At 49.4% G+C, this 13792-nt stretch overlaps 1 protein-coding gene across 2 annotated transcripts in view; it reads left to right on the top strand.

The window, feature by feature from the left end:
* Window positions 1-8717: 8717 nt before the first annotated feature.
* The window catches only part of Slx9 (SLX9 ribosome biogenesis factor), a 28349-nt gene continuing 23274 nt past the window's right edge, over window positions 8718-13792 (top strand). The window contains exons 1-2 of one of the 2 annotated variants that reach the window (XM_051186977.1): window positions 8718-8927; window positions 11577-11685. In XM_051186977.1, coding sequence (XP_051042934.1) covers window positions 8790-8927; window positions 11577-11685 — 247 coding nt within the window. In that variant the 5' untranslated portion in view covers window positions 8718-8789. The remainder of the gene's footprint in view (window positions 8928-11576; window positions 11686-13792) is intronic. The other variant, XM_051186976.1, reaches the window with a different exon arrangement.

Raw genomic sequence — 13792 nt, 5'->3', positions numbered from 1 at the left:
GCAAGGACCCTGCAAGTGCGGAGAACTGGAAGGCCCTGAAATAATCCAAGCTCCTGACAGATGAGGGTTTAAAGAATGGGGAACCCTGTAGTGGAGACTGAGTCATCGGGGAATGAGCCCATGTGGCAGAGCTGGGGACTTGCAGCAGCTGGATGAGGAAGAGTGCTCAACTTGACCTTGGGAACCTAGTATGGATGGCTAGGTAGGATTGCAGGTAAGAGTATGGGAAGATCAATCAGGGCCTGGAGAAGATTCTGGTGGCACAGCAGGGGAGACAAGCTCAGTTGCTGTTGTTGTTGTTGTTGTTGTTGTTGTTGTTGTGTGTGTGTGTGTGTGTGTTCTCTTGCTTCCTCTGTTGCCCTTTACCTTCTTTCCCTCACCCTCCCTCTGTCTTCCCACAGGGCAGGCCAGTACCTGGAGACCCATGTTATCTGATTTTTACCTGAATATTTGATATGCAGCCTGCCCTCAAAGCTGGAAACCAAAGCCCATTCACACTTCCCTATATGAAAGTCTGGCAAGTACAGGAAGCAATTCATCTAAAACACCAGACATGTCCATGTCCAAAGAAAAGCACCGTGTGGGAGGAGCAGGAATCTATCAGCCTCTCACTTCACAATGAGAGAGTAGAGGCCAGAGATGGCCAGTTGTGCACCAGGCTCAAGCAGCTAGTGGGCAAGCCACTGGGACTTTGGTTGCATTTGGTCCAAGTTTGGAGGACCATATGGTCCTAGAGATCAAGACCATGCTGCTAGTTTACAGACACGTATACAGCACGCCATCTTTACCATTCCTGAACTACTCCATGCAGGAGCCAGGCCCTGAGGCTGAAGGGGTGGGCAGGGCTGGAGTTAGATTCTGGGAGCTGGTTTCCCCTTTTGTAGGCCCAGAAGTTCTGTCTGTGTCACTTTCACCCACACCTGTAGGAGACTAAGCTCATCAGGGATGGGTGAGGGCTCTCCCTGGAACAGACGGCAAGCCACAGGCCTTACAGAATACCAAGTTGCATTAAGAGACATGCCAGTCAGCAACAGGTCAAGACACAGTGAATGGGAACCCAGAGTACAATCCAGGCCTGGTGGGCAAGAGTTAACAGGAAACAAGGAAGAGTGACAAGGCTATAGGTCACTGGGTAGAATGCTTGCCTAGCATCCAAGGAGCCTTAGATTCAATCCCCAGCATCACACCAGGAATGGCGCTCCATGTCTGTAATGCCAGGATTTGCAAGATGAAGGCAGAAAGGTCAGAAGTTAAAGATTATCCTTAGCTATATCAGATTCCTATTTAAACAAAACAAAACAAAACCCTGGTGATGGTGGTGCACACCTTTAGTCCTAGCATTCTGGAGGCAGAGGCAGGGACCTCTGTGAGTTTGAGGCCAGCCTGCTCTACAGAGTGAGTTTCAGGACAGCCAGGGCTGCACAAACAAGACAGAAAGAAGAGGATGTGAGGACTCAGAAGACAGGGGTGTTTTATGTACCATTCTCTTCTCTGCTCAGCCAAGCACTGCCAAGTGTTTGGCAGCCTGGCTTCAATCAGTTACCACTGTGAAGTTGGCAGCTCTCGGTGACAGCAGGATTCTGGGGAGTGGTATAGTGGTGTTGCACTTGACAGTGAAGGGAAGCTGCAGGCTCAATCTGATAGGTCAGTGAGGGATGGGGCCAGCAAGGGCCAGCCTGCCCACCCTAGGGCCCAGTGTCAGCAGAGGAGGAACTGAGGCAGGATGCACTTTGTCCTTTTAATACACACTGGGAGTATTCTTGGAAGCTGCTCAGACTGCCCCCAGCCCTGGGCCTCCCTGGGCCTCCCTGCCCCTCCCAGCCCCTCCCAGCTGACCTGTTCAAGTTTCCCTCTGGCCCAACTCTGGTCTTTTGATGCCCTGCCCCCATCTTTGCCCCTTCCTTTTTTGACTCCTTTCCCCTTAGAGACTTCCTTTTGCAGCATAGATTTAGCACTGGCCACCTCTGTGGTGAACCAGGGGCGGGAGGTGGAGCTGGCAGAGGAGGAGGTGAGAGGATCAAGCAGGCAAGAGATACACAGGAAACCTGTGGGCAGCATGCAGTGCTCTGGGCTCTTTCTTACTTACTTGGTCCTTTTGAACCACACTAACAGGCACATGGGGATCCCAGCATCCCAGAGCTGGGCAGCCAGGTATGAACACAGGAAGGAAGAAAAAAGCAGGGCTGTCCCCATGCCCTCCCAGTTCTGACCACAATGGCTCCTCAGCCAACCACTTCCCCCAAGACAGTCTCTCCTTTGTCTTCCTCTTTGTGGGAAGGACCGAAGAAGCCAAATTCTTGCTGCCTTTAGTTACCAAAAGATGCCACAGTATTCAAGAGGGGCAGGACTTTGGCCCACATAGGACTGTTAGACCCAAATTTACTTCCTAGTCCTCCTCAGATAGACTGATCTACAGGCTGAACTATGTGGACATTATTCTGAGAATCATTTTACAGACCTTCCTGAGGGTGGGGAGATGTGGCTCTGAGTCAGAAGAGGTTGAGCAAGGTAAAAGTTAAGCAAGTATCAACTCTAAAGGAAATCCAGAAAGTTGTACACAAAAATACAGTTTATCTCAGCACTGAACAACATTTGTGTGATCAGAACAACAAAAAGGCTAAGAATTAACTAAAGCTGGCATCGTGGCATATACCTTTAGTCCCAGTACTCAAGAAGCAGAAGTAGACAGATCTACATGAGTTTTAGAAAAGCCTGGTCTACCAAGTGAGTTCTGGGGCATCCAGGGCTACACAGAGAAACCTTGTCTTAAAAGCCAATAAAATAAAAAGTCAAAAATAAAAAAGAGTTGATTAAAAACTAAGCTGTAATACAGGACTATGTGGGATGGAGGGGATAGGGAAGAACTAATATTTTCATTACCAAAATATGAAGGCAAAAATACCTTCCCATTAATCCAATCCCCTCCACTCCAAAGGCCACACTGATCTGTCTGTGGGACTGTCAGAAGTTCATGGGAGAAGGTCATTTGGGAGACACCTAGCCCCAACCCAGGCCCCACCTGGGTTAGACCTCTGCTTGCCCTTGTCACTTCTCTTCCCAGTTCTTACCAAACCACCATTTCCTGCCCAGTGTGTGGTTTCCACTAATGTTGGGACAAAGCTACTGACATCCTCTGGAGAGTGTTGGCAGGTCTGGGCTGCATTCATCCAAGCAAACACATCCTCACCTTGGCTTCGCAACCATGTTTCTCTAGGTCCTTTCTCTGCTCTTCTCTGCCTGTTTGGGTGTCACACTGGCTGAGGTAGCAACAGGGCACATCATAGCCTACAAGCAGTAGTCCATCCCTCAAAATTCTCTCTGCCTTTCCTCCTCCAAGCCTCAGTTTCCCTTAACTGCTAGTGTTTGAGCACAACTGGGGGCATGCGACAAGGTCCTGCAGTGCAAAAGACCTGGCTCATAGCAGATGCTCAGTACAAAAAGGGGGACTGGGGTGTTGCTCAGGGGGTAGGTAGAGTATGTGCTTAAGGATGTGTGAGCTCCTGGGTTCCATTCCTGTATTAATAGAATTCAGCCCTAGTGACCAGTCATTGTGGAATCTGAAGAAACCACCTTTGATTTTTGTTTGAGGAGGAGGAAGTCTTCATCTGAACTTAAAAAAAACTTACTTTTTTTTAACATTTTAAATTAAAATAATTATATCATTTCCTTCCCCCAATTCCTGCCATGCCATCCCCCCTTCCCTCTTAAATCAATAGCCTCTTTTTAATTATTGTTTTATATATGTATATATGCACAGATATATACATATGTAATATACACATATATAGGTACATATATATGTATGTAAAGAGAAGATTCTTTGATGAAGAGTATAAGGATATACCCACAGTTATTTGTGGGTATAAGGTAAGTTTTAGAATGTAGGAAGGAGAGCCAGGTGATGGTGGTGCACACATTTAATCCCAGCACTGGGGAGGCAGAGGCAGGCAGATCTCTGAGTTCAAGACCAACTTGGTCTACAACAGCTAGTTCCAAGACAGGCTCCAAAACTCTACACAAGGAAATCCTGTCTCAAAAAACCAGAAAAAAGAATGTAGGATGGAATTATATTTATGTTGGTCTAGCAGGTTCTTTTCTAGTTCCTGACCTCACTAGCCCCCTGGGTCATTTGTTAAGTTTTGTCTGAACTTACACAGACATTTCTTCCTGCTTTTTCTGAATCTGTGTAAGTCTCTTTAACTGTAATGGAAGAAATCAAATTATTCTACACTCATCTCTGGGTGGTGAGATCTTGGCTTCCCCAAGAGAAGAGGACAAGAGGGCAAGACGAGGACAATGTGGGGGAGACCTGGAGTCTGGAGGCTATGGCCAGGGAAGCATCATTCCTCACTGTCCCCAAAGAAGGGGCAGCTTGGGAGTTGGAGCAATGGGCTTCACAGAGTGGCTGTCTCTCACATCATCCCTGCTCTGGACACCAGGGAGGCCTCTGGAATTCAGTCCATGCTTGCACCACACCCTGCTCTTGGCTTCTGTCAAACTGAATTCAAGTCTTTGAACACACGGGTATGGTCCCTGAACCTATCCCCTGCTCACCACACACTTTCATCACTGAAAGGGCCAGCCCAAATCCCACTCCCACTTTGGGGTGTTTCCTTTCATCTCTCTGGGTAGTGTTAGCAAGAGGTTAGCTCTGAGAGGGACTGACCAACAGGACCCCCCTGAAATAGGGCATAAAGAACAGTAGGTGAGCTGGGTGTGGTGGTGCATGCCTTTAATACCAGCACTCAGGAGGCAGAGACAGGTGCATCTCTGAGTTCAAAGTCAGCCTGGTCTATATAGTGTGTTCCAGGGTTACACAGAGAGACTCTGTCTCAACCAAACAAAACAAAAAACAAGTAAACAAATTGGTGATAGTGGTCTCTCTGGTTGGGCCAGCTTAGGGCTCAGAAACAGAATAAGGACAATGGTAGAGTTGACTGGTTGTCAAGATCTAAAGATAGCAGCAGTGGTGGTAGTATTTGACTCTGGATGGGCACTGAGACCTGGGGGAGCCAGCCAGGGTTCTCAGAGGATTGTCTGGGTTATAGGATCCAAAAAATGTCAGCTTTTTTAGCTGAGTCTTTACTTTTCAATTTTCTTATGATAAATTTTATTCATTTTATAATAAGTAAGGAGGTTGTTATAAATCAACTTCACTGAAGCATTCAAGCCCTATCTACTCAGGGGGCTGACCCAATAGGAAGAGAAAGAGTTGGAAGAATGGGCTCAGCCCTGCAGTGGACCCCTGAGGGCAAGGATATCAGGGCTGTCTGCTGGGGAACTCTCAGGTTCCCTATCCTCAGCACTCAGTGCTTTATTGAAATTGTGACATGGGTCTTTCCCTGGCTCACTTCCTCTGAACCACCCTGGGTGCCACTGCATGGTTTCCCACAGGACAGGCGAGGACATACACTCTGGACCAGCTGCTAACCCCGGCTCCCCTGGAATGTAGATGCCTGGGGCTGGCTCAGTCTCAGGAGCTGAGTGTTAGTTGAGGACCCCAGGTTGCAGGAACATCCCAGCTGGAGATAACCTGACCTCAAGCATCCCTGAAGATACCCCAGCCATCAACAAAGCCAGAAGTCAAGGGTCACTAGTGTGGAAGTAACACCTACCCAGAGATCCTTTCTGTGTCCCTTCCTAATCAGCCTGGGCCCACAGAATCAGTGGCATCAGTACACCACCAGTGGGAGGTAACAGCACTACACAAGGACACCCAATCCCGCCCCTTCTGGGCTCTCCTTTGATGCCACACACACTCGGGGAACTGCTGGGAAGGGGCTCTGCTTCTTTTGCAGGTTGACCAAGGTATGAGATAGGACTTAGTCCTTGGTGCTCAGAAAGCCCTCCCTCCCTTCTTCCCTTCCTCCCTCCCTCTCTCCCTCCCTCTCCATTACTTAGAGCAGCTGGCCAAGCACACAGGATCAGAGCCAGGCTTAGGACTCTGCACTGCAAGTTCAGTCACCAGAAGGTCCTGGGCCTCAGAAGTGCTGAGTGTTTCTGTGCCAGTCCTGGGCTTGGGTACCTGCCCTTCACACAGCAAACTCCCTGGTGGATCACAAGCCTCTTTTCTGCCCAGCTCTGGGAATCTATGAGCTCCAGCTACAAGCTTACAGCAGCCAGTTCTTCCCTCTTGCTTTACTCTTAGTTCAGAAGTACCCTTTCCTAGCCCATCCCCTCACTGTAGAAACAGGGAAACCGAGACTTGGGAAGTTCAGGCCTTGACCAAGTTACCTGAGGCAAAAGCAGACTGGGTTGGGGGCCCTTCTCCCTGAGACAAGCTGGGTAGAGGTTGCTGAGGGCAGTGGGGCTGTACAGCAGTGACAACTAATATTTAACAAGTCAACCCACTAGACATTTTTGGAGAGTTCTATTTGGCAAAGCTGACTCACTAGGCGTTACTGAAGACCCCACTTGTCAAGTGAGGGCAAATGACCATGGGATTATTGATTGCGAATGACTGATTATTTTCTGTCTGTAACTTTCTCAGGTACCATTGCTATGTCTCCCTAATAAGAGCAGCTGTGGGGGTCTTTCCACAGCCCTTTGGCAGTGTGTTTTATACTTGTTGGGTACACATATAGCTATGGATGGTCAGAAGATGATTTTCTACTTAAAGTGTGTAATATTGATTGACAGAAATAGTACTAGGATATTTTACATTACTCAGACTGACACAGTTTTCTCAGTCACAAAGACAGCTAACTTTAGACTTCAGAGCAAATTCAAAGCAGTCTGGTTACTCCTGGAGACAACTATACAAGGTCATTTCCCCAGGTGCTGTTTACTGATTCAAAGCCAGAGCTTGAAGTAACTTTAGTCTGTCTGCACTTAGTCCCAGTCTCAGGCTCAAGGTCCCGATAACTAATTGTTATTGTTATGTCTTGATTTCCAAAGTCATTCTTTGTCTGGGAGCTGCATGCCTGGGTCATTGTGACATTCCCAGCCCGAGTTTAGAAACTATGTGGCTTAACTTATGCTTTGAGTTTGGGTAGGGCCTTGCAAAACAACCTTTAATTGTCCAGAGTTTGGCTAAGAGAGGAAAGAGACAGGATAGAAGAGACAGAAGACAGAGAAGGAGGGTGAGAAGACAGAGAGGCAGAAGGGCAGAGACAGCAGTCAGCAGCAGCGATGCTGAGGAAGAAAGACAGCAGAAAAGGGGGGCAGAGAGAGAGGATGTATAACTAATTAGGGAGAAGTTGCTGAATAGAGAGAGCATTGGGAGGTACAGAGCTAATTAAGAAACAGAAAGGGCAAGAGAGGACTTTTCAAGATAAGTAAAGAGAAAGTTGCTATCAGAAAACCTCTGTTTATTTTTTTCCCCTCAGATAAAAAAGTTTTAACTATTAGATAAGAACTTTTGGCTGGGTGGTGGTGGTAGCACAAGCCTTTAACCCCAGCACTCTGGAGGCAGAGGCAGGTGGATCTCTGTGAGTTCGATACCAGACTGGTCTACAAGAGCTAATTCTAGGACAGCCTCCAAATTTACACAGAGAAACCCTGTCTTGAATAACTAAAAATCAAAAACCAAAGAGCTTTCCCTAAGCCATTGCCACATTCGAGGATTTTCTCACATATCCTGATGTTGACTGGGAGACCCCAAAAGTCAGCTTTAAAAGGTGACTTGGATTCAGGCAGGGGAGCTGGGGATGGACCCCGGGTGGGTGGGAGGTGGGGTAGGATGGTGGCTGATCTGGACCCAGGTTACCTGGCTGATTGTTGGCTAGGCAGCTGTGTGTCCCAGGACCTTAGCCAGGAGCTAAGGTACAAAGTTGTCCCTGTAGCTATACCAGTGGATGGGCCTTCAGCCGGTGGTTCACACCCACCCCCCAGTCTCCAGGCTCAAGATAGTAGGATGAACCTGGAGCTTGGTCGTGATAGGGGCCTGAAAGGCGGGGCTGTTCAGAGACAACAGTGCAGTACTTTCTACTCCGAAACCAGGAGCCAGGCCAGAGGGACACGAGCGCCCTCAAGTGACAGTAGAGGAGTGCAAACAATTAACTAGCGCCTCCTTGTAGGCTCGTGCACTCCTTGGGTGGGACAAGACTACCGACTCCTACGCCCCAGGAACCGGCCCTTGGCATCCACGGTGGCACCTGGGGCCCAACGGACAGCCCAGGACGCCCTCCACCGAAAAGGACGAGGGCGGGAGGCCACTACCCTGGCTGCACCTGGGTCAGCTTTCCTTTGTGGCCCCAACCATACCCTACTTTTTTGTTACAGGTGTCATTTAGGTGAATGGTGGTACTCACTTCACCCTAGCCCTGCTTTCCCTAATCAATACTGAGCTGGGTGCACAGGGGCTGTGGGGCACGGAGCCAACTGTGCATGGAGGAAGACGGAGGTCGCCAAGGCATTCCCCGCCTGGTTCCCATTTAAATGGACGAGTCCAACCCCCGGGACCTGTTCTGAGGACGAAACGCAATACGGCAGAGACCCGCATGAGTAAAACCGGCCAATTGGCCAAGGCCCCGGCGTGAACCTGTCTTTCTACTCTGCCCCAGGCTCGCCCCATAGAAACATGCCGTTTCTCGTCGTTTTTATTTGCCTGGCTTTTTGTAAGATCAAGGGTCCTATAGCAGCCACGTTGGCGCACTTCTAACACGCTAGCTGCCCCCACCCGGCCGTAAGCACCGCAACCGCGCACACAGGACGGGAGGTACTTCCGGGGATCGGCCGAACGCAGATCTGCGCCGCCCAGGCTTCTATTTCCGTTCGCAGGGAGCACTTCCGGGAGGCGCTTCCGCTAGTGCGGCGGCGCTGCTAGCCCGCGGAACCCTCCGGTGAAGATGGGGAAAGTGAGGGCGCTGCGTGCACGTGTGCACCGGGCGGCCGTGAGGCCCGACGGAGAAGCTGCGCCCAGCCCTGTGCCCCGCGCCCTGGACCCGGCCCTCACACAAGCATCGGCGGGCGGAGCTGGGGCAAAGGTGAGGTGCGGGGCGCGGGTCGGGCCCGGGCCAGGTCTCAGCTGAGAGGCATCTCCGTAGAGCGACGGTCCTGTAGGGCTGGGCTCTCAGAACTGGAGTGTCCGCAGAGCACGAGCCCTGCATGGCTGGGGTCTCCGCAGAGCAGGGATCCTGCATGCCATGGTCTCCTCAGAGCAGGGCTGGGGTCCGGCCGCTGTAGTAAGGGTCCTGATCCCGTCCCACCTTTAGCTGCTGTGCCTTCATCGGTTGCCCTCTTGGTTGAAGTGTGGGGCTCCCGAAGCGCTCCATTGCTGGAGGAGGGTATCCCATCGCTATGGAAATGCCGCAGGACGCCAGCTCTTTAAAATCGCACCGGGCTTTGAAGTGTGACCTGAAAAGAAGCGCTGTTCTCTTTACAGTCATCCAAGGCCCCATCTGCTCATGCCTGTAACCAGGAATCTGCCTTTGGCCTCTGCTGTGGACAGTTTGTGTGAATGGAGGGAGATTGTGGTCTCGTGTTGGGTTCTCTGACTCAGCACGGTATTGTCAGGGTTCGGCAGGGCTGCACTGTATTCTTTGCCTGCTGTTCCTCTTCAGCTGCCTTAGCAATGTTTTCTGGTTTGCATTGGAGCAGCAGAGGGGACATCGCTGGACCATGGTGTCAGTGGCTTCCCAACAGTAATGCTAAAGCATTGTTGCCAAACATTTACTGTGTGCCATGTGTTACACACCTGTAAAGCTGACACAATCTCACTTGTGATTGTGGCAGATGAGATTTTTAAAAATCTTTTATGCGTGTATTTTGAGTGCACATACGGCTTACCACATATGTATCTGGTGCTGCTGGAGAGGGCATGTATGGATCCCCTGGAACTACAGTTAGGGATGGTTGTGTGCCACCATGGTGTGCTGGGAACCAAACTTAGGTCCTCTGCAAGAACAGCGAGTGCTCTTAATCAGTGAGGCCAGCCTGGGCTACTCTAGCTCCTAGATAAGGTTGACTTTCCTTCCTTCCTTCCTTCTTTCTTTCTCTTTTTTCTGCTCCCAGATTCTCTCTCTCCCTCCCTCCCTTCTTTCCTTCCTTCCTTTCTTTTTTCTTTCCTTTTTTCCCTTTCTCCCTCTCTCCTCTCCCTCTCCCTCTCCCTCTCCCTCTCCCTCTCCCTCTCCCTCTCTCTCTCTCTCTCTCTCTCTCTCTCTCTCTCTCTCTCTCTCGTTTGTTTGCGACAGGGTCTCTCTATAGTCCTGGCTGTACTGGAACTCACTATGTAGACCAGGATGGTCTGAAACTCACCGAGATCCACCTGACTCTGCCTCCCCAAGTGCTGAGGATAAAGTCATTAGCCACCATGCCGAGCTAGATAAGATTTCTTAAGAGTTAATAACTCCTGGAGGGTGCCCAGCTACTTAGTGAAGTTGTGGGTATTTGCCAAAACTTGGCTGTAGAGTCTTGGCTTAACTCAGTTTTGTTTCGTTGACCTTTATGGCAGTATCATACAGATTGGATTAGAGTGGTTTTGAGTCAGTTTTTAGCTCTACAGATGTAGATTCTCAAACACCTTCTTTACAGGACTTTGTGACTCTCCTAGGTCTTCAGCTGCATCTCTTGCATTCCCTTATGGATTTCAGCATTGATGAGTGTGGATTTTGTTTTGTTTTGTTTGTTTTTGTTTTTCAAGACAGGGTTTGTCTGTAGCTTTGGAACCTGTTCTGGAACTTGCTCCGTAGCCCAGGCTGGCCTAAAACTCGTAGAGATCTACCTGCCTCTGCCTCCTGAGTGCTGGGATTAAAGGTGTATGCCACCACCATTTGGCATCTTGTTCATCTTTAAATAGGTGCATTATTTTTCTGTACTAGGAGTTGAACCTAGGTAATTGTTCTATCACTGACCTGTGTCTACCCATGCTTGGTTGTTGTTTTGGGATTTTATTTATTTTCATTTTATTTCATTTCATTGTCTTTTATTTTATTTTGAGACAGGGTTTCCCTATAGCTCAGGCTGGTTTATCTCTCTTTGTGCCCAGGCTGTAGTCTACTGTGCCCAGCTTTTATTGTCGATGCAGCTAAACTATTTGAGAGTTCTACCCATCTATCTCTTTCTCCATCCTCCTATTGCTGTGTAGCCTCTGACGTCTTATTTCCCCCATTTTCCTTTTAATTTGGTAACTTGGCTCAAGCTTAAGCCACATGTTGACAGAGATTGTTCTTAAGCCCCTTTGGCCAGTCGTGTCTTTGCCTTGCTACTGGAAGGCCATGTGCTTGGTATTCCTGTTTTGGCCCTCAAAGGTGGTGGTGGACTTAGAAGATTAAGATTCCTTGGCTCATTCCTGGGAGGGCTTAGACATACAGTTGCTAGCAGCAGTGATGCCCTTCCTCAGAGCTGCTCTGGACCTGCATGTGTTTGCTTGGAGGCCATGCTCAGCCCCTGTGCTAGTGGAGCTCTACTCTGCTTTTCTGCTAGACACAGATGCCCTGATTGTTCCCAGTCTAATCCAGGGCAGAAAGGAACAGCCTGGGTACAGGCCTGATCTGGGAACAGGGACACAGCTACTTTCCTGGGGCCTCTCTGGCTGAGAAGTAGAGGATTTTTGCCTTGCCATCTTCTCGATGTGTGACTCCGAAACTAAAGGTCAACTTGATGTTGTCCTCTCTCTTCTCTTGCTGGGACTGCAGGACTGGACATTGGTTCACAATGACATCTTTGCCAGGACACAGATAGACCCTAGTGCCTTGGTGCAGAGGCTGGAGCTGGACCAGAAGAGTGTGGTGTCCTTAAAGAGAGGTGAGTTCCTACCTTTGGAGAGGTGAGAGGGCAGCCTGACTTGCCTGTGGGCTAGCCTGTGCTTTTAAAACAATGTTAGGCCAGATGTGGGGCTGGATACCTTTAATCCCAGCACTTGAGAGGCAGAGGCAGGCAAATCTCTGTGCATTCATGGCCAGCCTGGTCTACATACTGAGTTCCAGGATAGATAGGGCTATGTAGAAAGACCCTATCTCAAAATGAAACAAAAAGATGTTACTTTTACAGAAAAGAATTTAAAATAGACCAAGTAGAAAGAATAGTGTTGAGAAGTTCCATGTGCCAAATGCCTATCCTTGGTACTCATACACAGAGTACTTCTGAAGCAAGTACCAGACCTCTTGGCATTACATTCATAAATTCTTGAGCATATAATAAATAAACTTACCTACAAAATTGATGCTACACGCTTGACAAAGCAGCAGAAAACAGGCAGGCCTTGTGACTGCCAGTAGTTAGCCGTGACCCTAGGCAGCACCACCATGCCCAGCCTTAACATTGGCTTTTTTTTTTTTTTTTTTTTTTTTTTTGCTCATATCTGTTTATATTATGCTGAATTTATTCCTGTGCTTTTGGCCTCCTTAATCATGTGTGTCTCCCATGTCTGCCCCTTTTGAGAGGGTCATAGGGTCTGGAGTTTAGTGTGAGGCAGAGATGGGTTTGGGGGATGTGGGAGGGCCCATCAGCCTGGATCATGTATAGCTCTGGCCAGAGAGTAGCCTTGGTTGTCTTTGCCCATGATTCTTGCCTCAGTGCAAGTGTTTGGGGCCCAGGGTGTGGAAGGAGAAGGTGCTCCTGAATACAGGACTTGTTCAGTTCTACAGCCAACCTTGGTCCCAGGCTGCCAAGGGTGGTCTCTGAGATACCTCCAGGGACTCTTCTTTGGGGTTTCCCTGGCTATATCACCTGTCTTCTAACCGGCCTCCACCTTCTTGGGGGCCCCTCTGACTGGCTGTGTCTCTAGTTGTTACATATCTGTCATCTGTTAACTTTAGGCTAGACATGGGTGACTGTTAGACTTCACAGAGCCCTGATGAAGTAGGGAAGACTTGGCTCCTTCTCTGCCCAGTGGCACAACAGATCAGTGGCTTTATTGGGTACAGCAATGCCTGCAGAGCTGTTGGGGGCATCCCCCCGATCCCCGCATGTAGGGAGGGACTTGTGGTTGGAAAACCCCAGTCCTTTTATCTCTTTCCCACCTGGCTGAGGTGTTCAAAGCCTGGGTCTCCCAGAGCCCCAGGTCTGCATCTCAGACCCCTCTCCACATGACTTTTGTAGTTGCTGGGTACCTTTTCTGTTCTTGGTGTTGGCCGCTTTCTGTTCCCAGCTGGCTTGTTCCCTGAGCCAGGCAAGTGGAAAGGGCCCCAACTTGTGTCAGAGTGGGCATGGGTCATGGAGGAAGCTGAGTCCATGACTCAGTCTCTTGCTGTGTCCTGCACAACTTGGTCTTGAAAATATGATTGGGGCAAGCAGAAATGAAGAAAGGACAGACAGACAGACAGACTGGGGGAGGGTGGCCTCTGGCAGGTTGTGCTTGCTTTGATGGAGGGCACCTATGCAATCTGGGAACTCAGGACGTCTTAGGGTTTCTATTGCTATAACACCATGTCCAAAACAACAGTCCATTGAGGGAAGCCAGACAGGAACTCACAAGGGCAGGAACCTGGAGGCAGGAGCTGGTGCAGAGGCCATGGAGGATGCTGCTTACTGGCTAGCTCCTCGTGGCTTGTTCAGCTTGCTTTCTTCTAGAACCCAGGACCACCAGCCTGGGGATGGCACTACCCACAATGGACTGGGCCCTCCCCCATCAATCACTAATTAAGAAAATGCCCTACATTTTCTTTTGAGGTTCACTCTCCAATGACTCTAGTTTTTGTCAAGCACCAAATTAGCCAGCACAAGGGGTCTCGGTAAGGGAGCAGTCTCAGGTAGCAGTCATCTGGGAGGAGGAAGCTGTAGTTAGTAGTGTTTGCACACTGGTCAGTGGTAAATAGTGCCTGGACCAGAGGAAGGCTTTGCCATTTCCATGGGTTTGAGGCCTTGGGGTCCTTGACATGGCGGAGCCTTATGTCAACAATACACTGTCACT

Source organism: Phodopus roborovskii, unplaced genomic scaffold, assembly GCF_943737965.1.
Source record: "Phodopus roborovskii unplaced genomic scaffold, PHOROB, whole genome shotgun sequence".
Classification (NCBI taxonomy): domain Eukaryota; kingdom Metazoa; phylum Chordata; class Mammalia; order Rodentia; family Cricetidae; genus Phodopus; species Phodopus roborovskii.
The sequence above is the reverse complement of the archived record's forward strand: the minus strand, read 5'-3'. Positions and strand labels throughout refer to the sequence as shown.